Here is a 25168-nt window from a genome sequence, read left to right on the forward strand (position 1 = left end):
TCTGCCCTTCGAGCTTTTCCTCCGGTCTTGCAGTATCGGTTTAGTCTTCTTTCACGTTTTCAAGAGATGGATCTCACAAACGATGATCAACTTTTGCTTCCGTCTCTGCCGAACTATCTGAGACCCGTGAATCCTTGGAGAAGCAAGACGAAGCTCCCGGACCAGAAACCACCGCAGAGCATATCGCTGATTGAAACATATATAGGTCTCGGCACAACATTCGGCTACCTCTGGTGGTATGGCTACCACCTACCCCGCGTACGAGCGAGGGACAACCTCTACGCAAGACTCGAGGACCAGAGGGCGAAGGAGGCAGGCTTTAAATAAACGCCTTTACGCGATTCTAAGTCTTCGATGCCGCATCGTGCGCTGTGCTAGGAGAAGACGTGGGAGGCTGCGGATTGTCGACAGAGAGTCACTTCCAAGGAGAGGACTCTACTTTGTCGTAGCTACACCGGTAACCTTAGGAGTGCGCAATGCGTTGAGGCCTCGAGGGTGAGCAATGTGACAAGGCTAGGAGAGGAGAGGGAAAAAGCTTGAGGCGGCTCTGTACATATCAAACGCCGGCATTTGAAAGAACAAAAGACTAAGGTTGTAACAACTGCAGGAGGACGCTTCGTGCACTTCGCGTTATTCTATGTTCTTCTGATTCAGCCGCAAGAGATATCTGTTGCACTTGCAATGTTTCGCCATCTTTTGTTCATGTCCATCGAACTCATGGTGACGAGTCCTATTCCCCTCAAGGTATCTATCTGGCGAAGACCGCAACGTTGCTTTCCAACTGCATATCATCATATCGACAACCATTCATCTTTTTCACCTCAAAAAGGGGATATTGACATCGAATCGTATTCTCACGGTGCTCACTTTCTCTTCTTTTCCTTCCTGACCGCCCTCTCCCAACTCTCCTCAAAAATACACTCTCTCTTCTTCAACGCTCCTCCCATCTTGCCCGCGGCAACGGCACGACTCAGATTCAAATACCTCACCACCTCGACACTGCCGGTGCCCACGCCCATGGTTTTGCCCACAATCACACTCTCGCTGACGCCCTCGATCCGGTCCACCTTGCCCGCGGCACCGGCATCGAAGACATGATCTGCCGTCTTTTCAAAACTGGCCAACTGTAGCACGGAGTCACGCATTTTTGCTAACCCGAAGCGTGTGATGCCCAACACCTCGCCTTTGTATGTCATCACATCCGCCAACAGGTACATGTGACGCGGATCGATTGACAGACCTTTCGTGACTTCCTGGATCTCAGTGATGATTTTAGAGCGAGCGGCTTCGACCCCGAGGACCTGGAGGGTTTCCATTACGGAATTTGTTTCGGTATGGTAGGGGTCGACGCCTTCGGTGTTCATACAGTAGCGGAGGCCGTAGCCTTCGACCATGACTTTATGCATTTGGACAGGCACGGCGTCTTTTTCAGGGGCGGAACTTGGGGGGATGGAAGGTGTCGGCTCTTCGACTTTAACTTTTGAGGAGGATGCTTTTGAGGGAGCCGTGGCTTTTTTGCTCGTGGCCTCATCTTTGACCTCCGCGTCAGTACTTGATTGTGGCTGCTCGGTCTTCATCTCTTGTTCTGCTAGGACTCTCCGCATGGCCTTGATTTCATCTGATCGTGGGTCGTCTTCCGCCATGACCACTGCCCTGGTTGCTTGGGGATGGCCGAGAACATGTACATGCGGCAGTATGCGACGGAGAGTCTGAAGGCGAATGAGCCGCTCACTCTGACCTTCTTCGTCAACCTTTGCCGCTGATCCTCTCTTGGTAGACTTGATCGCAAAGTCTGTAGAGATTCTGAGCTCATCTTTCCTGGAGATCCGGATTCTCAGCTTAGCAGATTTGAGTTGTCGGTGTTTCTGGATAGCAACTATGATGTCCTCCATTGTGAGATCTAGACCGAGCTCTGTAATCGTATCTAATGAAATTTGGAGGTAGATGCAACTTGGTTTATCCAAAGAGTGGCGTATTTCAATCCAGGAAGTGACGTCTGCAAGAAACAGGTTTTCAATTCGGCCTTTGACGATACGGGCAAGGCCTTCAGGTATTGATAGATCTCTTCTACGTTCCAGTCGGCAAGTGATGACTGGCGTACTGATCTCCCTCGAGGCGTTGATGATTTCCTTGATTCGAGGAACACCTGCGGTCAAACTCATGCCAGCAACACCGGCAAAGTGAAAGGTCTTCAGCGTCATTTGGGTTCCCGGTTCTCCTATGGACTGTGCACCGACAGCCCCGACTGCATGCCCAGGTTCGACGCGAGCCCGCTCATATTTCTCCAAGCAGAGATTGACAAAAGCTTGCAATGTCTTTTCAGAGAGCTTAGACGTGAGCTCAAAACGATCTTTCGTGGATGGAGGCGGTTTGGTCAGTGCATGCTCGTCTGTTGAAACGGGCTTTTGGTTGTTCGAAACTTTCAATGCGGTAGGATTGGCGCCTTTTTTCCCTAAACGTCGTTTCGGCGCAGGTTCTTCGTCACCCACCTCATGCGGCCCAGCCGCAGCTTTTCGCTTTCCCTTAGAACCTGTTGCAGAGGGTGGTAAAGCAAACTGTTTCTTCTTCTCCCTCGCTTCGTTGAAAGCCTGGGACTTTACCATGACGAAATCATGTATCGACTGTAAAAATGCTCGATTACTCTCGTGCTGGTCGACTAATCTGTCGTCATCAGTATGATAACGAAGTTCACCACCATTGAGCTCGAGTCTTGTCAGCAGACGTCTCTTTGCCGAGAGAGTTTCTTCCATGACACCAAAAATCTCGGTATCTCTAAGACCATCGTCCTTCATATTGAATGTGGTCGCCTCAACATGAGCATAGGTGCGTTCAAAATCGACTGGTTTCGCACTTGCCTCCATATCGACGGGATCGAGATCATCGTCTCCGAAGCGAAACTGTACGATGTTGGAAGCCGAGTTGCGGACTGTGCGATCATAGTGAGTAGAAAGATCTTCGAGAGACTTCATCAGTCGTCTCGACATGTAACCAGTCTCTGCTGTCTTAACTGCAGTGTCCACAAGGCCAACTCGACCACCCACAGCGTGGAACAAGAACTCGTAAGGTAGTAGGCCACTGAAGAAGCTGTTCGAAACAAAGCCTTTCGAGGGAGGTGATCGTTCATGCTTCAGGAAATGCGGCAAGGTACGGTCCTGAAAACCATCGGCAACACGCTTCCCTTCAATATCTTGTTGTCCTAGCAGAGCCGCCATTTGAGCGACATTGATGTTTGAGCCTTTGGATCCCGAAACTGCCATGACCATCGGAGTGTTGTGTTTGCTGAGCTGAGAGGTCAAAATCCCGGCAATGTTGGTTCGAACCGTACTCAACACTCGGATCTGCTCGGCCTCGAGAGTGCCTGCGTTGTCCAAGCCCGCCTTTCGTTTCAGCTTGCCTGCCTTTGAATCGCGGGCGAAAGAGCTACACTCGTCGAATACTTTGGCTATCATATCGGCCTTTTCCTTGACAAGTTTTTCAGGCGGAGTTACATCACTGATGCCAACAGTGAAACCTTGATTGCCCAGCCACCTAGCGCAGAGTTTTGACAAACGATTCATCCCCTGGGCAGCGGCGTCAGGTCCGAAGTCACGATAGAGGATGTAGAAGATCGAGTTTTTCTTTCCCGATCCAACCGTCGACTTGTCCATCCTGCCACAAAGCACTTCTGAGTTGCGGACACATAAGAAACTGTCATCTTGAAGGTCTCGGTGGAGGCCAGGGTGGTATTGGTTGTGATCTCGGCAAGCGGCATCAAGATTGACCCTCACATGCGACTCCTTGTTTGGTCGCATCAAGACACTGAAAACCTGCTTGCCTGTCCAGAGTGTCTGTGGCTTAATGATTGCAGGTGGAGGCAGGTGGAACTTTGTTTCAGGTTCCAGCATCCCGCAACACATTGTCACAAAGGTTTTTTTGTCGAAGAATTGGTCCAGGCTGCTCAGGAGGAACGACGCGGTGATGAAGTCTTGGATTGCCGAAATAATCGGTTCACCGTTTTTAGGGGTTACGATGTTGTGCTTGACACCCATCAAAAGCATTGCTTCTGTCCGAGCTTCTTCATTCTGAGGGACGTGGAGATTCATTTCATCCCCATCAAAATCGGCATTGTAAGGGTTGCAGACACATTCGTTCAACCGAAAGGTCCGATGGGGTCGAACTTTGACGAAATGGCTGAGGATGCTAAGTTTGTGCAGCGACGGCTGGCGGTTGAATAGGACCACATCTCCGTCTTCGAGATGGCGTTCAACGACATCACCTTCTTTCAAATGACTCGCGGTGAGAAGATTGCCAAACTTCAGAGAATTTTTAAATCCTTCCTTCTTAATCACATGGTTGGCTCCCGGCCAGACATCAGGCCCATTGCGTACTCGTTGTCGTAGTTTTTCAATATTGAGCTCATTGACCACTTCCGGGTAGGTCATGTTCTTTGCCACCAATACAGGGACTGCGACCTCATCAATGCGCAGATTTGGGTCAGGGGAAATGACAGTTCGTGCAGAGAAATCGACACGTTTGCCAGAAAGGTTGCCTCGAAAGCGTCCTTGCTTTCCTTTAAGACGTTGGACGAACCCTCTGATCTGCTTGCCAGAGTCATTTTTGGACAGACCAGGGACGTCACTATTGATGTACATTGCCAGCTGCAGGGACAAATAATCCCAGTGCTCAATTATTTGTACGGTGGGTAACCCCTTTTCAAGGGTTTCGCGTAATGCATCATTCGCAGCAACGATGTCTCCTAGCTTAGCGGTGATATCGTCTTCTGTGCTTGAAGCCTCTTGTCCTACCGATGGCCGGATACACGCAGGAGGAGCAGGGACATATGTCCAAAGGAAAGATTCCGGTCTCGCGGAGAAGAGTCCGAGCAATTCACGATCGGCGCGGCGGATTCGTTGGAACAGCCGGAAAGCTCGAAGAGGGGTCAGGTCGTCCATTGCCTTCTTGAGATGCTTCTCGAGTTCGGAATTTGCAAGTTTTGCACTCTCGAAGGATTTGTCAAATGCTACCTTCTCGGGCGGCGGTACCTTTTTGGCGGAAGTGGAGGCGTTATAAGACCTGAACTTGTCGTGAGTTATCTTGAGGGAATTCGTCGTCGCTTTCCGAACCAAGCCATTGACAGCACCGCACTCAAAGCAAATCTTTGTTTTTTTACATTGGTCCGCAACCCGTCTGACAATAGCAGTCTGTTTCAGACTATCATTCTGTGATCTGCGGATCGCGTTCAGGAATTTTCGGCGGTCGGCTTCGGAGAGGAGAATGCAGGAACAGTCCTGAAAAGGTCAGTACTTAGTGTCGATGTGTTTGAACACAGTGCCTGCCTTGCAAATGCTCTGTAAAATCTGGATGACTTTTCTGAAATATCCGACATGATAGACCGGGAGGACCAGTCGGACATGTCCAAAGTGTCCGTTGCATTCTTGTAGATGTTTTCCGCAAGTCTCGCATGTATTCTGCTTCGACGACACTCCCATGCGCCTATCAAGGGGCCCATATTCAGCGATAGCACGTGTTCCATCCGAGCGTGTCTTGTCAAGATCGAATAAGCGGCGGTCGACGAGTTCAACGGCGGACTGATTGATGATGTCTTGATCAGAACTAGTGACATTAGAATCTTTCTTCAACTCTCGGCACAGTCGATCCTACAAGACGCCAAATTGAAGTTCCTTGATCACTTTGGGGACGTCATTTATCACTTGCTCTTTTCCCAGGATGATATCCTGGACCTGCGTGGCTGCAGCCATCTTGCTTCCACTATCACCGAAGTGAGCGACGTGGGAATAGGGAACACAAAGGAGGATCAGGCATCGGCGCGGTCGTTGTTTCTTGGGTCAATAAGATGAGCCCTGATCGATGGCGACGGAATGTTTATAGTGCGTGCGCAGGATAGGCGCAGTGCATGTGACGGCGTGAATCACTCATTTCTGGAGGAGTAGAGAAACCATGGTGGGCGACCGCAAAAAGTTTCTCCAACTTTCACCCCACTCTACAAGGCTGGGCAGCCTCGCCACTCCGAGTCAATCATGGCCATTATCAGTCATGCTCGACTCATGAGTGGCACCGAGATCAGTATTTGGGTTGTTTATCCTTCAAGCTGCCAGTCCTATTCTGTCATCTATCATTAATCTCATCAGCTCCAAGAGGACCCCGGAACTCCATGCCTCCCCGAGAATACCGTGGTACTTTCACTCTGCTAATCGGTAGCTGACCATAGTGTCCACCTTATGATTGCTGGTGCTGAAACTGCGTAGTTGGACTTTCTCCGCGTTCTTGATCTCTTTGGCGTCGCTGTCTCCCCATTCAATAGGAACATCCGAGTCCGCATCAGCGTAAACCAACACGTTGAATGTGCAATTCCCATCCAACACCGGTAAAAATGTAACAGAGGCTGTGATCTGGCGGAAGATAGCCTGAATCTCTTCCTGTATCTGGGCCTCGGTCTTCTCGGGTTCCGTCTCCTCTGCTGCCACCTCTCTGCTTCCTCGTTAGTCTTGTCTTGCGGCCTTCTCTGTGCGTAGCTTACTCGGGCGCTGCATTTTCCTTGTCCACCGCCTTTTTTGAGGATCGCTGTTTCGAAAACTTGCCCAAGAGTTGGACATCGAACTGCCACCTCTCAACGTGCTCACCGGTCTCTCTGCTGGTGATGACCACCACCAGCTTCGAGATCTTGCCTCCGACCATCCATTTGTTCAGCTGTGACATGATCTTCTTGATGTATGCCTTGACTTGATCGTCCGAAGATACGAGCATGTTGAGTCCATATTTTTTGACCCTGCGATCCTCAGTCAGATGTTTCCCACGGGTCTTTCCATCCGGCTCACGGTGTGAAATCTTCTGCAGGATATACGCCTCTCTGGAATCTATGGTATATCAGTATATGGGCCCCCTATTTTCAACTTCATAACTCACAGTATCGTGTTTATCGAGTATTCAAACTGCTTTCTTTCAGCCTCGGCGCTGGTGAGATCGACCCGGATGCACTTACGAATTCCGCGACTGTCTTCGATGACCCTGCACATTCATTAGCACGTTATTCTCATTTCAGGCAATGCGAACTTCCCTTTGAGAGCGACTTTATGCAATTGCGACTTCTCCTTCTTTTCGACCGCCATCTTGCTCATGTCGAGTGTTCACTGCGGAGCAAGGCACAGTTGACGAAAATTGGGAGGTTTTGTATTGGTGCCGATTGTTGACCGGGCAATAATCGGCAGCAGTCAGGTTCTGCACGTGAGAACGACAAGTTTTTTTCTAGCACAAGCGCAGCATGGAGGGCACGATCCAGCACGCAGTCAGGGTCAATGTCTGTTACCACCTCATTCTTATGACCCATGCGATCATGGCTGCAGATCTTTGCTCGGCGAAGAGCTGCGTTAAGCAACGCTTCTGCCTCAACACGGCATAGACCCCGAATCCGGCCCTTTGCAACCTCTGCTTTCTGCTCCGCGTCAAATAACAGTCCTCCAGGCGACCTCGAGACTCGTATCGCTGCCATCCCGATTGAGCGATATCGTAACTTTTGCATCGTTGCGCATGTTGACCATGGCAAGAGTACACTCAGCGACCGACTTCTAGAGCTGACCGGCACCATCCAACCGGGCTCGAACAAGCAAGTTCTTGACAAGCTGGATGTGGAAAGAGAACGGGGCATCACAGTAAAAGCTCAAACATGTTCCATGATTTACAACTACAAAGGGGAGGATTATCTACTTCATCTCGTGGATACTCCCGGCCACGTTGATTTTCGTGCCGAAGTCTCGCGAAGCTATGCTAGCTGTGGAGGCGCTCTGTTGCTGGTGGATGCCAGTCAAGGCGTCCAAGCCCAGACAGTCGCCAACTTCTATCTTGCTTTCGCACAAGGCTTGTCATTGATCCCGGTCATCAATAAAGTCGACCTCCCTCACGCCGACCCTCCAACGGCTTTGGAACAGATGCATGATGCCTTCGAATTGGACCCTGACTCGGCTGTCCTAGTCTCAGCAAAGACCGGCCTGAACGTGGAAAGCGTCCTTCCAGCTGTAATTGAAAAGATTCCAGCGTAGGTAGCAGGATGCGCCTTTGTCCAAACATCCTTGCTGACTATGACAGGCCCGTCGGGGATCACACGAAACCGCTGCGATTGTTCCTGGTAGACTCCTGGTATTCAAGTTACAAGGGAGTCATTCTACTGGTGCGAATATTCGATGGCGAACTTCGTGCTGGAGACCAGATCTTTTCTTTCGCGACGGGCCTCAAGTATACTGTGGGCGAGGTCGGTATTATGTATCCAGATCAAACACCTCAAAAGGTCCTTCGGGCTGGCCAAGTTGGATATGTCTTTTTCAATCCTTCGATGAGAAAGAGCAGCGAAGCCAAGATTGGAGATACATACACGAAGGTCGGATTCCAAACGCAAGTCAAGCCATTGCCGGGCTTCGAAGAACCCAAACCTATGGTCTTTGTTGCTGCATTTCCCGTGGATCAAAGCGAATTCGAGCACCTCGAAGATAGCATTAACCAGCTCTTGTTGAACGATAGGAGTGTTACTATCCAAAAGGAATCATCACTGGCACTCGGCGCTGGATTTCGTCTGGGATTCCTGGGGACGCTGCATTGCTCCGTCTTTGAAGACCGACTTCGACAAGAACATGGGGCAAGTATTATCATCACCCCACCTACCGTACCATTCAAAGTCCTCTACAAGAACGGCAAGGAAGAGGTCATCACGAATCCTGCCGAGTTCCCAGACGGCGACGAAACACGCAAGAATGTGGCAGAACTTCGCGAACCCTACGTTCTAGCAACTCTGACCTTCCCCGAAGAATATCTGGGAAAAGTTATGGAGCTTTGCGAAGCCAACCGAGGCGAACAAAAGTCCATGGAATACTTCACATCCTCTCAGGTGATTCTGAAATACGAGATGCCCCTGGCCCACCTCGTCGACGACTTCTTCGGGAAATTGAAGTCGGCTACGAAAGGGTATGCCACCCTTGATTACGAAGAAGCCGAATGGCGTGTGAGCAACATCGTGAAGCTCCAACTGCTGGTTAATAAAGAGCCTGTCGATGCCATCTCCCGCGTTATGCACCACTCCCAAGTCCGGCATGTGGGAAAGCAATGGGTGGAGAAATTTAAGGAACATGTCGATCGCCAAATGTTCGAGGTGATCATCCAAGCTGCCGTAGGTCGACAGATCATTGCGCGGGAAACGTTGAAACCGTTCAGGAAGGACGTAACTGCAAAGCTGCACGCGGCGGACAAAACGAGGAGGATGAAGTTGTTGGAAAAGCAGAAGGAAGGGAGGAAGAAGTTGAAAGCTGTCGGCAATGTTGTTATTGAGCATTCAGCTTTTCAAGCATTTCTGGCGAAGTAGGGAGAGGATAATGCTTTTTAAGCCTTGACTGTATATTCATCACAGAACAAAGTCAACCCTCATATTCCAGCTTCTCCCCAGCCGTTATTCGATCTTTCGCTCCGTGGCAGTCCAAGTGTATTGCTGCATCGTCGATGTGGGATTACCTACAGTTCGTGACTTTGAGCAAATCCGTGACGGACATGTTTCATTGTCTCGGGAGATAGCGGAGATTACAGTGTAGGAATGGGCCGCCAGTCGAACAAATATGCAGTGGACATTGAAGCTTGTATGAACCAGCGCGCCCCAACACTGTGACAAATAACAGCAAAGGATACTGAAGACATGTCAAGGCTGAGCAGAGAAAGAGCGAGGGTGGGTGTTGATGGATTCCGTGTTGTTGGGGAAAAACAGTTCGGACAGCAGTGACCTTCAAGATAAAGGTATGTGATAATATTTGGGTCACAGACGTCCGGTAGGCATTAGGATATCAACCAACGCAACGAGGGAGAAGCCCAACTCACCAGCTGTTCTCCAAACCGATATACACCCTTTCAGACATGAGGGACAAAGTCGCTCCAGCGAACACGCTCGTAAATCCCTGCTGGCGCTGAACGCAACGAAATAACTGTCTCGACAATGAGGAACATACGGGCTATCACGTACGCAAGTATCAAGAGATTCAAAGTCCAATCTGACAGCCAAGACTCAGGTTCGTTCCAAAAAGATGGAAAACAGAGAGCGATCACCACAACACCCACGGAAACGCTGGACACTCTCCAGAGTATGCTCCCTACTGTGGTGGGGAGCGAGTAGTTCCATGCAGCGAGGTGCCATCCCCCAACTGATGCAATCAGGCACAACGACAACCACAACAAAAAGCAACTCAGGCCATCGTCGCCGAAGTCAGTTTGAGGTAAATGCAATTCCAGTTTCTGTGATTGCTTTTTACCCTTTGTGACCACGAGCACTCTGTCGATATCTTGATCACTGATCGATGGGCAGCGGATCTTCGTTCGTGTAGAAACTCCACTAGGCTTCTTCCACCAAAAGAACAGGATGACAATCGCGTAGGTGATGAAGCCGAGTGTTGTGACTTCTGGGAGAGCGAACTCCATCCCTTTGATGGCGCGGCCAATGAATTGAAGAGCGAACCATATAAGTTGTGTGGTAGCGATAACTTTTTGAAAGATGTCCATCCTGCTCACACCGTCGATCTCGGAGCATTCAATCTCTGGGAACACTGGCAAGTTCTCGCTTGCTAGCCATCGAATTTCTGCCGGTCTGATGATGATTCGTCCCTCGTTTTGGTATTCCAATACGTATCCGCCCATGCCGCCGAAGAACGAATGCTTCATTGTCCACCATCGAAATCCATGATTCTGCATCTTCTGAGTCTGGGTGCGAGCAGCGTCGTATATCCCAGGTATATATTCTGGGGGCAATAATGGTTATTAAGGCCCACTTAACCTTTCGGGCTATATCCCGCCATGTCGACTTGTAGGAGAAGCGATTGAGAGATGCTGAACGTTCCAGGTGCAAAGGATGATTGTGAAGTGCAACCCCACACAAGTTCCATCGTGCCTCGCACAGGACTGACAGACACGAAGCCGACAGGTAGGTCGTCTCCTGAGGTCACGGCCGTTGATGAACACTGCTCAAGAGACCTAACTTAATAATGTCGCATAAAGAAAAGCAGCCTTGCACGACAAGGAGGCCGACATTTGTAGTTGAGGCTGCACCGGTGGCGGTGCTGATTCTGGGAGGGTCAGTCACGCTCACGGTAGGCTTGGAAGCTTGGCTTAATCTGACGCCGGACATACTCAGTTAAACAGTGACAATGGAGATGAATTCGACGCAAGACGGCAAAATCAATCAGACGTTGGGACGAGATGGAAGAACAAGTGAAGAGAAACTAATAAGACTGATGAGTGATGTCACGCTCTGCTTCGTCGACGTGCTCAAGACGCGCCTTGTTCTTCTGGACTTGATCACTTTTCTTCTTCCACCATCCACCCATGTCTTTCTTGGCGGACGTTACAGGATATAAACTAAAGATACGACTTCTGCGGTGAGTGAATGATTTCGAGGCTGCTAAAGAGTGCAGCTATTTGAATTAGATCTCGACCTTGGAGTGTTTAAGGTGGGCCTTGAACTCCGAGTCCAACTGCCATCAAAGTCGGCTGGGCGATGCCGCCGCTTTTAGACTCGCCCGGCCCTTCGATGCACCATCGCGCTCGAACCACTTCACGGTGGGCATATGCCGCTCCCGTGTCTGATGGAATACTTCAAATCCAAAGGTAACAGGGAGTTCTGGTGTCAACTAATCTTTCATTCGAGGGCGAAAGAGAACTAGGCTAGAAATACGTACAAGACTAGACTTCAGAAACATCTACAGGGAGACAAAACGTTGGCATAAGGAGGCACTTGCTGCTACAGACAGGGTTATAGACAGGGTTCCAGACCTCCTTCGAGTTGGTTTTAGACAGTCAGGCACCACTTCCTGTGGGGACCGAACAGTACATACAAATGAGAAGCACTCTCTGAACTTGGGGAAACAAGCAGATAGAACAATAATACACTCATACATCCACAACTGTGCTCAGTTCAACACAAAAGCTCATTTCTAGCAAAACATACAACGTTGTTGCAGAGGGACGGCTCAGCAAGTGTTCAGCGCAATATCACAAGTACCAGCAGAGGTAGGACTGACAGTTTCCCCGCATTCGATGGTAGCCACGGTCACAGTTATGAACTCCTGACGGTTGACCGCGCTACCGATGGATATCTTGATGGCGCTGAGCTCTTGGGCGATCGAACCCAAAGCCGAGTTCATCTGCTCGAATTGAGTGGCCTGTTGTTGTAGTAGCGAAATCACTGCATCTAACGCGTCTTTCTCTGTAGAACAGACGGAAGTTTCGCTTACTCCAGCCGTAAGCGTGGGTGGGCCGTTAGGGGCCGCGGCTTGTTGAACGAATCCCCCGACTAAGCCGGAAATGGCACCGTTAAGAACGCCCTCTGCACCAATATCAGCACATACTCAGGCGCCGCGCCTTGGGTTTGGGACAGCTTTGGGCAGACCGTGGCTTGACCGTGGCAGTTCCAAGCTCATGCCATCTAACTTAGAATAGGCTAGTGAGGCTCTGCTTGGGAGGCAATGCTGTGCCAAGCCATATTAAGCGCCGCCACCTCTTAGTCGCGTTTCGTTGGTGAAGAGCCGGCCAGGCCCGGCCCAGCGACTAACAAGCGCCTTACAAAGAACAGCAACCTTGGAAGTCGAGGGCGATAACTTCTTCTCTCTGATGAAATAGCAACCTTCACCCTCGCAAATATGCGGCCAGTCATCAAATACTTTCTTTGTGTTATTGCGACGCCTCTTTTGAGCGAATTCCCTCTCCACATTCTCGAATTTGTCGACGAAAAAGATGAGATCTGGTCGCTGCTGATGATTGCCAATCCAGACATAAGACGTTGGAGCACGAGGAAAGCGCCAGAAAGCCCCTCGATCTAGGCTCAGTCCCTCACGACAGCAATGCCAACAACAACCTCACTGATGTCGACACCACACCGCCGCGGAATACGGCTTTTGTTACAATGTTGGCGATTGTTGGGATTGTTATCCTTTACATGCTGTGGCAGGTGATTTCCTTCACCTGTCAGATGCAGCTCAGCAAGCAAGAGTCTCTATTATTCCAGTGCTTCTACTGGGGTTTGACTCTGCCCACCGCTGCTCGTCTCACGTACGGGCTCAGCGCCTGCGCAAGATACTACGTCTACGTTTATCGTCCCCGCTGGCTGCTGCGAGAGACACCGCTCCGAGAGCAAGCATTTCAGGCATACGCCATAGCGCTGGCCGTGACGATGAAGCTTTTGGCTGTTGTTGTTGTAGGATTCCTGGTTAAGATATTGGTGTATGACAACTTGATGAAGCTGGCGGTCACGATCTTCCGTGTCAAGGACCGATACAGTCATGTCTTTTGATAGGGTTCTTTGTCTGGCCCGACCTCAAAGGCGGATGACGTGCCGAGACTAAAGCAGCAGTGGCGGTTGAAGATTTCGCGGCATCCCTTTGACGGCCGCAAATCGCAACCAAAACGCCTCGAGTCCGGCCAATCATCGCCCCATTCCACACGAATGGATCTCTTATCCATTCCTACATCGGCTACACCAAAGCATCTCGCAACCTCGCATGAGCTGCACATAGCCGCCGCAGAAGGAAGCCCACTCCTACATGGGCCATCATATACAATTTCCTATCTTGCCCGGGGTCTCGCTGCAGCCAGCCCTCAAGTATATTTAAGGGCCCTCTGTTGGCCGTCACGTGCCCTTCCACTCATTCAAGCTCTGTCCACTTGGCAGTTGGGCCGTCCACTCATTTACTTTGCATCATGAAGTTTGTCGACTGTCTTTTGCGCGTCGGCGCTGCCGCTCTTTCATTTTCGCTTGCATCAGCACCGACTATTGCTCAGATTAATGGCAACAAATTCGTCTCCCCCTGCCGCAACTAGAACGTCTACAACGTTACAGGCCTAGTAACAGCTATTGGTCCTAGCGGGCTTTGGATTCGTTCTGCCACACCGGACTTGGACATTCGCACCTCTGAGTTGATCTATGTCTATGGCAAGATCTCCAGCAATTTCAGCTTAGCCCCTGGAGGTATTATCGTCCTCGATGCCATCGTCTCCGAATATCGATCAAGTTCGGCATATCTCTATCTAACAGAATTGTCTCGGCCCACCGATGTGAAACTCCTCTCTCTGGGTAATCAAGTCAATTCCGTGATTCTAGGCAAGCAAGACACAAGCCCGCGCAGAGTTATCCTTGAGTATCCAGTTCATAACCTTGTCCTGTTCACTCGTCCTAACCTATACCCCCCACACCCTTATTATAGAGCCTTGTCGAAAGGAGCAGCGCTGACATCTACGACTTATCATTGTTAAGGATAACTTAGATTAGATAGGGAGAATAAGGCGATAGTGGTAATCAGTCGATTAAGTGTACCCTTGGCACTCAGTCTGCAGAGGACTCGAAGCATGAGAGGAGCATGTGTTGGACTGGATATGTCAATATCGGACGTCATCGGGTGCCATTACAACACTGTTGCACTAACTGTGGATATCTATCCAATGTCAGCCTCGCCACAGGCCCACTTGTTTCAGACAGTGCAGAGCCTTCATTCTCTACCCACTGGTGCAACGTCGGCAGTTGCTCTCGTTGCCATTCACCCCTTTTCAGACCCCTTTTCTGTCGATACCGACAGGTATATAGAGATAAATAGATGCTCGACAGTCGGACAGACGGTCAGAGCATGCAGTACACTCATTTGGACAAAAAAAGGGGATGCGACTGGTAGCTGTTTAAGTTCCCTGCAACTGAATTTCTCCTCATGTATCCTCTGTAGGAAAAGCCTGCTCTCTTATCGAAAGAACTCTTCCCATCTCAGCCGCAAAGTGCTCAACAACTCTCAGCCTGGCGCTCAAAAAAAAAAAGTTGACTGCAGACGGAATATGCACATGCAGGTGCGTCGAACGAGTAATATACCGTCATCCAACACCATACTAGGTTTTCTGCGAAGCTGCATAAAGGTCGGACGGTGGTGAAGTTAAAAAGTGGTGTCAACCAACTCCTTTCGCAACTCGAGATCGCCGTCGATGGGCCGCATCGTTTTCCAATGCTTAGCTAGCTTCAGGCGTTGCGGGAAGAGTCATAAATCGCGCTTTACCTGCCTCAGTAAATGCGGCCGAGAGTGGTCCCAGTAACACGAGCAAAGCTAGCTCGCCCGGAGTCCCATCTCAGCCTAATCGCAGGTTTGAGCCGCAATTTAACGACAGAGGCAAGCACTAAATACACCAAACTGCGAAGAGTTAATCTTTTCATCCGAAACCTCGCTCCCTCGTATGCACCATCACCTTACCCTCCGCCCTCTCATTTAATCGACTTATCAGCAGCAAGCCCAGCCAGTCTGACAGGATGATAGAGAGCAGCATGAGCACGACCGATAGCAGGACCATTGGGGTCTTGAGCAGGTTGAACAGCGCATTATAGTTGAACACGATACCGAGGAACGCGATAATGGGGCCGCAGGCGACGAGCCAGACGAGGTAGGTGTGGGGAGATTATGAGTTGAGTGCTAAATAGACAGTGGGTAGGATACAGATGCCTACAATACCATCGAATAAACCAGACCAGTTCCATTTCCAGACTAGTATAGTAGCTAATCCAGCCTAAGCTAAGTTTGGACACACTTGATGGTAGACCGGTCATGAGAAACGGTATACAAACGAGGCGCAACAGGAAGTGAGGCGATGAGCGAGCGTCGAATTAGAGAAGGTATAGATTTAGGGGTGCTTAACTCACTAGTGATCACATCGACTAGTGCAGCCCGTTTTGCATATATTCTTATCGAACTGCAAGGATACACCTCGGAAACTTGAGGTTTATATGCCCCAGCTTTCCAAGGGGTTTGATTTTGTCTCGGAGCGGAAAAGCTTATGCTCCGTGCTTTCAAGATAAGTGTTAGCGGAAATCTCACGTGGCCTGTCTGATATCGTCGCTAGTCGGGTCGAGACTCTCTATACAAAAAGTCAGCCTTGCCCCACAGCCTCGCTACACCTTGGAGATTACCGCGGTTATTGTAACAAGGCAAAGTGGCTGTGCTGTGTTGTGCTGTGCAGTGCTGGTAGAGTGGTAGCAGGGGAGAGAAGTTGTCTAGTCACATGTCAAACCAAAAAAATGGGCTGGCAGGGGGAGTGCGGAACAGTTTACAGTGCTGGCAGAGTGCCATTCTTTACAGTTTTGAGCAGAGTATCATGAATTCCATGGCTTTTTGGTGCCATCTACCTAATTACTAAGTGTTTTATCAGTTCTGTTCACTCCTCAATGCTACTGCCGTGTTAGGCGTTCGTTGCTCTAGCCGCTGCCTCCCTGGGTGGTGTTGGTGGTGGTGTTGTCTTGTCAGCGTCAACCAGAAACGCGGTCTCGATTCCCGACCTGCTGGACAGGCCTCTGTGCGTTGTTGCACGTGCACGCCGAACCCTGAAGTGCTCTGTTACACTACAAGGGGCTGTCTTAATTCTGATTTATAGAAGTCAGTTTGGGCTCTGGGGCCTCGGCTGCCCTTTCGATTGTGCCCCTAAGTCGTTTCAGCTAAGCTCCCTGCCCAGAAACTTCGATATCCTTTCCGTCTGTATCACCTACTGCTTCCTGAGCGATCCCTGAGCGCTCCCGCAGTTCTGCCTAAGCTTTTTAGTCTGGTCTACCCTACTGTTGAAACTTGCCAGATCGATGTTCGTTTGAGACTACACTAAGGGTACATAAGTATAAGATTCAACCGCGCACCCTTTCGCAAGGAAACTTAGGCAGCAGCGTAAGGGCAGAGAATCTGCCAGGTTCCCTGACGCCTGTCTAAAACAGATGCCTAGGCGAGAGGCAGGTTTAGCCGATTACTAGGGGGCCAGATTAGGCCCTCCGTGTGTTGCTCAGGAAGTGCTCAGGGAGTGCTCAGGGAGCGCTCAGTGATGCTCAGCTAAAGGCTCAGTCAAAGCTCAGGTTCAAGCGGCCTCCGCTCACCCTCTAGGATCCAACCGTATTCGGCGAATAAGTTTTTCGTTCGCGAGTAATAGAGCAAGATAGAGGTAGTCAACTTGATTGTTGCGAGTCGCGGTGGACGGAGTAGCCTTGGCACTACCATAAGGCTGAGCCGGGGATGGTGGAAAGTTCTTCCGCTACCCGTGATGCTTGGCACTGGTCTGACCATTTCCTCTTTCGTCAATGTCAACACAGACAAACATTGAGCCTTCTCGACTGACTCGGTAGCTATCCAAGCACTCCAAGAGACTCGGTTCAAGATGTCGGCTGAGACACCAGTCCGACCGACGCGCCGTGCTGCGCGTAAAAACGTTGTTGTAGAGGAGTCCGAAGACGAGCTGAGCCTGATTCAGGAGGATAACGATGATGAAGAGTTCACGCCTGCACCGAAGCGAAGCCCGCGAAAATCCACGAGAAGACAAACAACTGCAAATGTCGCCGCATCGCCTAGAAAATCGGCCCGCTCGCGCAAAGTCAAGACCGGCGAAGGGATCGAACCCTCACAAATATTTGATGCAGAAGAGGCTGTGCCCTGCAGCGGACCTCCCTCCCCATCTAAGACTGCGTCGCCCCGAAAACGAAAGAGTGCAGCTCCTCGAAAGGGCCAGAGGTCTTCAGTTGCCCCTCCCCTTCCTGAACTACCTCCTCCCGACACTGCCACCAGCCCTGCGCCTGACAACTTACCAGGAACGCCATTGAAGGACATTACGAGTCGGGCCTTGAACAAAAATGTCCAGCTGGACGCGGATCAAGAATTGCGCAAGCCACCGAGACCGGCAGATGTGATGCTAGAGAAGCCCATGGACATTGTGATACGGGCACGGGCGCAAGGTGTTCCGAGTGCGGAAGAGCCTACGGGTCCCAATTCTAGGATGGTCATTCGACAATTGGTCATGACAAACTTCAAGAGCTATGCTGGGAGGCAGGTGGTGGGCCCATTTCATGCTTCATTCTCTGCGGTCGTTGGACCCAATGGTTCTGGGAAATCCAATGTCATCGACTCTTTACTTTTTGTGTTCGGTTTCAGGGCGAGCAAGATGAGACAGGGCAAAATCTCAGCGCTGATCCACAACTCGGCGCGCCACCAAGATCTTGACTTCTGCGAGGTTGAAGTCTACTTCCAAGAGATCATTGATCTACCGGGAGGGAAACACAAAGTGGTCCCAGACTCGGAACTCGTAGTCTCAAGGAAAGCATTCAAGAACAACTCCAGCAACTATTATTTGAACGGCAGGACAACCAATTTTACGACAGTGACGACGTTGCTGAAGGATAAGGGAATCGATCTGGACCACAAGCGATTCTTGATCTTACAGGGTGAGGTCGAGTCGATCGCACAGATGAAGCCGAAAGCCGCAAACGAACATGACGACGGGCTATTGGAGTACCTTGAGGACATCATTGGAACCTCAAAGTACAAGACACCCATTGAAGAAGCGGCGGTCGAGCTTGAAAGTTCCAATGAGATTTGCATTGAAAAACAAGGTCGCGTTCAGCATGTCGAAAAAGAAAAGAACAGTCTCGAAGACAAGAAAAACAAGGCTTTGACATTTATCCGGGATGAAAACGAATTGGCCGAAAAGCAGTCAGCCCTGTACCAAATCTACATCGCCGAATGCGAAGACAACACCAAGGTCACAGAAGAGGCTATACAGCAAATTCAGGAGCAGCTCAATGCCGAGCTGGAGAAACATGCTGGCAGTGAAGATGCCATCAAGGATCTTGAAAAGGCTTACCAGAAAGCTGTCAAGCAATATGAGCGTATTGAGAAGCAGGCCCAAGAGCTTAATAAAGAGCTCGCAAAGTACGACAAAGAGAATGTCAAGTTTGATGAAAAGCGCAAATTCATCAGTGGAAAGCAGAAAAAGGCGGAAAAGACCGCCACCTCCAGTCGGCTGGCTGTATCTGAAGCCCAAAGTCTTGTCGAAAAACACACGGATGACGTCCAACGGAAAAGTGCACAAGTTGTTGAGCTTGAGAAAGAGATGGAGCAAGAGGAGCAAAAGCTGGCTGTCATCAGGGAGGATCTGAAGGGAAAGACCCATGGCTTCTCCGATCAGATTGCGGCGAAACAAAAATCGTTAGAGCCGTGGAATAGAAAGATCAACCAGAAGCAATCAGCAATTGCCGTTGCGCAATCCGAGCTCGACATTCTCAAGGAAAAAGCGAATAGTGGCCAAAAAGCAATAGACCAGGCCAACGAAAGGATTGCAAGCATTGAAGCAGAGAAGACCACGAAGCTTGGAGAAATTGAACAACGAAAACACGAAAAAACTCGTCTGGAGAAGGATATTAGGAAGATCCAAGATGCTTTGCAAAAGCTCGCTGCTAGTGAACCCGAGGTCCGATCACAGATATCGTCGGCTCGACAGAAGGCGGATGAGGCTCGTGCGAGCCTCGCAACCAGTCAAAATCAAAGCAACGTCCTCAAGGGTTTGTTGCGCCTCAGGGATTCTGGTCGAATTGATGGGTTCCACGGTCGCCTCGGCAATCTGGGCACGATCGATGAAAAGTTTGACGTTGCCATTTCAACTGCCTGTCCTTCGTTGGAGAATATGGTTGTCGACAATGTCGAAGTCGGCCAGCTGTGTATTGAGTACCTCCGAAAGAACAACCTAGGACGAGCAAACTTCATTCTTCTCGACAAATTAGCCCACCGTGACCTGTCTCCCATACAAACTCCTGAGAATGTGCCTCGACTTTTTGACCTCATCAGGCCTAAGGATGAGCGATTTGGCCCCGCTTTCTACAGCATCATGCAGAATACGCTTGTTGCGCAAGATCTCGAGCAGGCAAATCGCATTGCTTACGGTGCCAAGAGATGGCGAGTAGTCACTCTTGACGGTCAATTGATTGACGTCTCTGGCACTATGAGCGGTGGCGGAACTCGCGTTGCACGAGGTGCGATGTCGTCTAAGCTGTCTTCCGATACAACGAAAGACCAAGTTCAAAAGCTTGAGAATGATCGCGATCAATTGGAGAAGCAATTCGAGGCTTTTCAGACAAGACAAAGAGATCTCGAGGCAAGCCTGAGAGAAAAACAAGAGGAAATCCCTCGGCTGGAAACTGCTATTCAGAAGACCAATCTTGAAGTAGAGACCTGCGCCAGGAATATCGCAGACGCGCAGAGACGTATCCAGGATCTCACGACGGATTTGGCTAGCACCTCAGTAGACGACTCTCAGATGATACGTCTTCAGACGCACATTGAGTTAACGAAAAAAGAACTTGCAAAACTACGCTCCGAGACGGCTAGTGTGGAAGCCGAGATCCAAGCTCTACAGGACCAGATCATGGAAGTTGGTGGTATTCAACTCCGAACTCAGAAGGCTCTGGTCGATGGCCTGAAAGAAAGAATCGACATGTTGAATGATGACATCTCGAATGCTGAAGTAGCAAAGACGAAGAACGAAAAACTCAAGGCCAAGAATGAAAAGACGAGATCGGATGCAGAGAAGGAACTTGAATTATTGTCACAAGACCTTGAGAAACTGGAACAGGATATCGAGAGGCACAAGTCTGCTACCTCGGAGCTGCGAGCTCAGGTGGATCAAGCTGAAGAACAACAGACCACAATGAAATTCGAACTTGGAGGCTTGAAGAAGGATCTCGACGCGAAAACGGCCGAGTTGAACTCGACCAGAGCCGTTGAAATCGAAACGAAAAACAAGCTCGAGGAGAACCAAAAGGTTCTGGCAGACAACCAGAAAAAGAGTCGTTATTGGACAGAGAAGTTGTCCAAACTTACATTACATGACATTGTGGACCTGGAAGTAATACCACAAGGTCAAGACGAGCAACAGCCTCAGCGACCGGTGGATGAAGAAGAAATGCCCGACGCGCCTCCTGAAGCAGATCCTGACGCAATGGACATTGACGAAGAACAGCATGAAGAACAGGCTAAGGCCCCTCGCACGCCGGCACGAAGGCAGCTACAAACATTTACCCGCGATGAGCTTCTTGATAAAAACAAGGATCATCTTGTTGCCTCAATTGCGGCACTCGAAGAAAAGGTTTCCAATGCCTCGAGCATTGATTTGAGCGTCATCGCTGAATATCGCCGTCGGTGTGAAGAGGTGGCATCCCGGACGAGCGACCTCAAGAATGCTGTGAAGATAAGAGACGCCGCGAAAACTCGCCTGACCGATTTACGTAACCTCCGCCTTACGCAGTTCATGACAGGCTTTACGACCATCTCCTCGCATCTGAAGTCTATGTACCAGCTCATCACGCTAGGAGGCAATGCTGAACTCGAGCTTGTGGACAGTCTCGATCCTTTTTCCGAGGGCATTCTATTTTCCGTCATGCCTCCGAAGAAAAGCTGGAAGAACATTGGCAATTTGTCTGGCGGGGAGAAGACACTGAGTTCGCTTGCTCTAGTGTTTGCGCTCCATGTTTATCGGCCCACGCCCTTGTACGTGATGGACGAGATTGATGCGGCTTTGGATTTCAGAAACGTAAGTTGTGTTCCTGATTTGGTAGTTGTTGCTGCTGGAATGCTGACTTCGTCTTGTAGGTATCAATTATTGCCGGTTACATCAAAGAGCGTACCAAGAACGCACAGTTCATTGTCATTTCCTTGCGAAACAACATGTTCGAACTCGCGGAGCGCCTGGTAGGTATCTACAAGGTCAATCACATGACGAAGAGTGTCACAGTGGAAAACAGAGACTACTTGGCTATGGGAGGACGCAGGCCGGAGCAGGCGCCGGAAGACGGTAGAATTACCAGTGGACAACCAGCACAAATTCGATGAACGGCATATAATTCAGTGATGGAGATGAAATCGAAGTGACGAGAAGACGCCTGCGACCGATGACCTTAATGACATGTTTTCTGCTGTGGCTTTTGGATATCAAATGTCTGTATTATGTGGCATCATTGAAGATGGAAGGAATGTGAGCATTGGACTATATCAGTGCAATGGTCGCGAGAGGCAGAGAAAACAAAGTTCCAACTTGACTGGCTTACTTATCCATGTGAGGAGACCAAATCTCTATTCAAAATTTTGGAACCCCCTGTCCGCAGCGCACACGATTCACGCACGAAATATCCTAGCCTGTTCGCGAAGAACATCCATCTCCCGGGTTGGGGGAACAGTTGCATTCAGGAAGTATACATGATAGGTGGAGTGCCTTCCTAGCTGGGCAGTTCCAGGTTATGCGGAAGTATTGCTCGTCTCTGGAGTCACACAACACCACTCAAGTACTCATATTCTTTCAGTGTCGACTGTTTTCGGCGACGAATTGGGCCCAATCACTGGGGAATTGGAAACTGGGTCCATCAGGTTCCTTCCTTGCATGATGTTGCTGGTCGGAGCTTCCTCTATCCCTGCTTTTCGTTGTTTGGATGATGAGTCTCTCAGACTTTTGAGGGCCATTAACCGCAGCCATCTATAACATATGATGACATCTCATCACACGGCTCCCCGGGGGGGGGGGGGGGGGGGGGTGCGCCCTGGCTCGGCATTATTGGGAAACGGCGTCGGACTTTCGCTCGAAGCTCGGTGCATTCATTTCGTTCCATATTCTCGCGGCAGGGGCTTCAAACACAAAGTCCCACCAGAGGAATGTCTTCATCAGCCCTCTGAATCCGTTCCAATCCAGTTGCTGGTGGTCGATCAAATTCCGCAGTTTCTGTAAATACCATCCACGAGCCTTCGTGAAGGTGGCGGCAATTGTGCCCATGAAGACAACCCACATCAACAAATTGCCATACTCGGCGGATTTCCAGCTCGTCTGCAAGCTAGAAGCCTCTAAAACTGTGCGAAGTCGGCGGGCCAGGCGAAGTTTGACGCCGCTGTTGTGTGGTAACGGCAATATTACCATATCAGAGAAGATCAGACCAGCAAGCCGACATGTCTCGTAAAGGGCGGCAAAAGGATCTGTCTCTGAATCTGTCGAAGGGGCAAGGCTACAGAAGCCGTGCTGAGTTTTGTTTCTGGCGTCCACCAGATCGGATAAAGAAGGGTGTCCTTTTGCGTCTCGGTGATACTGGTCTAGGGCGATCGTGATTTGGCAGGCCTCGAGATACAGCTGATGCAGCTCGACATCAACGGTGGCTAGGACCGTTAGGCCGGTCCCCAAGACAGCGGACAAGTCTGTTGCGTGTTTGTCTGGAATATGTTTCCCCATGGCGACGAGGTCCTGGGACCCATGAAGCCAAGGGTACAGCGGCCGACTGCCTCTCAGGGTGGCCACGTAAATGTCAACACTACCTGCTGTTAACCAAGAGCCCATCCATTTGCGATCTCGGATACCTACACTTCGATCATATATCCCAAAGCACTTATTCTCATTAGTATTGAAGATAGAGTCGCATAGCCAATGATGGAAAAGCAACAGACTCCAGAATGGGTATGGGTTTTGAGGGAAACTTACTATGATTGCAACCCCTGCAGTCCACCTTTGCGTTTGATGAGCATATGCACAGCTTGAAGATGGGTGTCATTCAATTTCACCCTCCCGACTGGCTGAGCTTGTGCGAGCGGCGACTTTGGGTGAACCTCGTCTCCAGGCGCCTCGTTGACGTCTCCCGACGACGTGACGAGATTTAAAATCGCCATGATCAGCTCATCTGATGGCTCCGACCTTCCACTGTTGATCAAATGCAGTTCTTCGCGGATGAGCTTGATGGCGATCATTTGGTGCTCAAGCCGCTTCAGAGAAAGATATCTGGCAGCCACTTCATCTTCACAAAGACTCAAGGCAGCTCCAGCTGCACCCATGACTTGGCAGTGAAAAAGAAAAGGATACTGGACAGCCGCCTGTCTCCAAGCCTTCTTTGCCACAGCCAGCTGATCACCCTCAGATTGCACCATCTTCGGCCAGACAACTTCGTAAGCTATGTTAATTAATTCAATCAGTCCTGGAGGGGCTCGTGCCTGGTGGCCTTGAACAGAATGCTAACACAGGCTGGCAGGGCGGTGAACGCTGATCGATGTTCGCAGGCTCACTCACCATTTTCTAAGACAGAAAGCAATCGGCAGGGGAGATTGCTGCCATCGTATGATCCGAAAGGGTCCTGCCTGCCCTGGCTGAGAATTGTTCCCAAGAAAACTGTCGATTGAACGACATCCTCGGGAGAGTAGCAACCAGGAGACCTGTCATGGTTCTCACGAGCCCATACCAATCGGTTGCGGGAAGCAGGACCACCACCTTGTGTTTGGATCCACCGCGATAAAGCCTTGCCATTATTTGCCGTCTTTGAGGACGAATGGTAGCAGCAACCGTACTCGAAACCCTCTTCTCTATCATCAATTTCTTCCTCCCGGAGCTCTTTCTTCCTCTGTCTGGCTCTGTGGTGGGTCACTCGTGCTGCGTGAGAGCGTGCCGCTGCGATTCGCAACTCTTGTGCGCGGCGAGATTCAGTCCCCGGTGCGGGTTTCACGAGCAGGAACTCGATCTCTACCATGTTTGTGGTTCTGATAAAACACAGTGGCCGAAGAGAGGTGGACAAGCTTCGATAGATTTGCTTCTCAACATCCCCCCATCATCCCCCAATCTGACATATTCATATACCGAGGGAAATAAGGTTGAAAGGAGTGTCTGTTGTAGGCCCTTTTTTCCCCTTTCGCGGGGTCACCTGAAGCTGACACCCAAGTGCCAACCAAGGCAATAGTAAAAACGGCGGTTCTCCTATTATGTCATGAGGCGCTGGCCAGATGCGAGATTATTGGGCATGGAGGCAGCAGCCATGAGCTCCAAGCCCTCGGTTCGCCAGGGAGCCGCTTTGCAGCCCATGTTCGATCTGTAGGCTTAGATAAGTGTGCATGTACGGAGTGGTGGGAGTACATAAGCTCGGGAGCAGGGAGAAGCAGATCGGGACGAAGCGTGGCCCCTGTCCCGTCTTCTGACCACCACCACCTTCACCTCTCCACAGGCCGCCGTGCTCTGCGCTGGCTGCATTACCGAACGAATAGAGGCGATCATTTTCGGCAGGCTTTTCATGTTAACTTACAGGTGGACGTATACGCGTATTCGCAAAATTTACTTAAAGGAAGCGAAGACATTTGAAAGGACTCGTCTCGGCAAGAATATCTCTGGGTCTGGAGTTCTTGTACTTCGCATGTAGAGTATTAAATAGAAGTAATTGGGGACTCCGGATGCCGGCACGACGCTGTCTCCCCCCTTCCTGGGAGACTCTTCCTTGATTGCCCCTCCTCTGCTTTGGTGGTCCCCGTGCCCTCCCCTGCCCCAATGCAGGGCCTCGCGGATGACTAAGGGAGTCGGCTTCGGGGCCCACTTAGCCCCCGCAACC

General features: G+C 50.4%; 6 protein-coding genes across 6 annotated transcripts; 2 read left to right on the forward strand and 4 right to left on the reverse strand.

Moving 5' to 3' along the window:
- Window positions 1–863: 863 nt before the first annotated feature.
- On the reverse strand, window positions 864–5738 carry A1O5_03563 (DNA-directed RNA polymerase III subunit RPC1; the record flags this gene model as incomplete). The annotated part of the gene is made up of 3 exons (XM_007744174.1): window positions 864–5267; window positions 5307–5592; window positions 5641–5738. The coding sequence occupies 3 exons, from the start codon at window positions 5736–5738 to the stop codon at window positions 864–866; spliced, it is 4788 nt and encodes a 1595-aa protein (XP_007742364.1).
- Window positions 5739–6179: 441 nt separating this feature from the next.
- On the reverse strand, window positions 6180–7106 carry A1O5_03564 (mitotic spindle assembly checkpoint protein MAD2; the record flags this gene model as incomplete). Its single annotated transcript, XM_007744175.1, has 5 exons — window positions 6180–6468; window positions 6518–6766; window positions 6816–6854; window positions 6904–7005; window positions 7051–7106. The coding sequence occupies 5 exons, from the start codon at window positions 7104–7106 to the stop codon at window positions 6180–6182; spliced, it is 735 nt and encodes a 244-aa protein (XP_007742365.1).
- A 216-nt stretch (window positions 7107–7322) lies between these two features.
- A1O5_03565 (translation factor GUF1, mitochondrial) lies at window positions 7323–9343 on the forward strand (the record flags this gene model as incomplete). Its single annotated transcript, XM_007744176.1, has 2 exons — window positions 7323–8029; window positions 8080–9343. The coding sequence occupies 2 exons, from the start codon at window positions 7323–7325 to the stop codon at window positions 9341–9343; spliced, it is 1971 nt and encodes a 656-aa protein (XP_007742366.1).
- Window positions 9344–9876: 533 nt separating this feature from the next.
- A1O5_03566 (uncharacterized protein) lies at window positions 9877–10680 on the reverse strand (the record flags this gene model as incomplete). The annotated part of the gene is made up of 1 exon (XM_007744177.1): window positions 9877–10680. The coding sequence occupies one exon, from the start codon at window positions 10678–10680 to the stop codon at window positions 9877–9879; it is 804 nt and encodes a 267-aa protein (XP_007742367.1).
- Window positions 10681–17169: 6489 nt separating this feature from the next.
- A1O5_03567 (structural maintenance-chromosome 4) lies at window positions 17170–21665 on the forward strand (the record flags this gene model as incomplete). The annotated part of the gene is made up of 2 exons (XM_007744178.1): window positions 17170–21366; window positions 21426–21665. 2 exons carry the CDS (start codon window positions 17170–17172, stop codon window positions 21663–21665), a joined length of 4437 nt encoding a protein of 1478 aa, XP_007742368.1.
- Window positions 21666–22377: 712 nt separating this feature from the next.
- On the reverse strand, window positions 22378–24322 carry A1O5_03568 (uncharacterized protein; the record flags this gene model as incomplete). Its single annotated transcript, XM_007744179.1, has 4 exons — window positions 22378–23122; window positions 23173–23196; window positions 23290–23752; window positions 23869–24322. 4 exons carry the CDS (start codon window positions 24320–24322, stop codon window positions 22378–22380), a joined length of 1686 nt encoding a protein of 561 aa, XP_007742369.1.
- Window positions 24323–25168: the final 846 nt, after the last annotated feature.

The sequence above is a fragment of the Cladophialophora psammophila genome (genome assembly GCF_000585535.1).
Source record: "Cladophialophora psammophila CBS 110553 chromosome Unknown aczJe-supercont1.4, whole genome shotgun sequence".
NCBI lineage: Eukaryota > Fungi > Ascomycota > Eurotiomycetes > Chaetothyriales > Herpotrichiellaceae > Cladophialophora > Cladophialophora psammophila.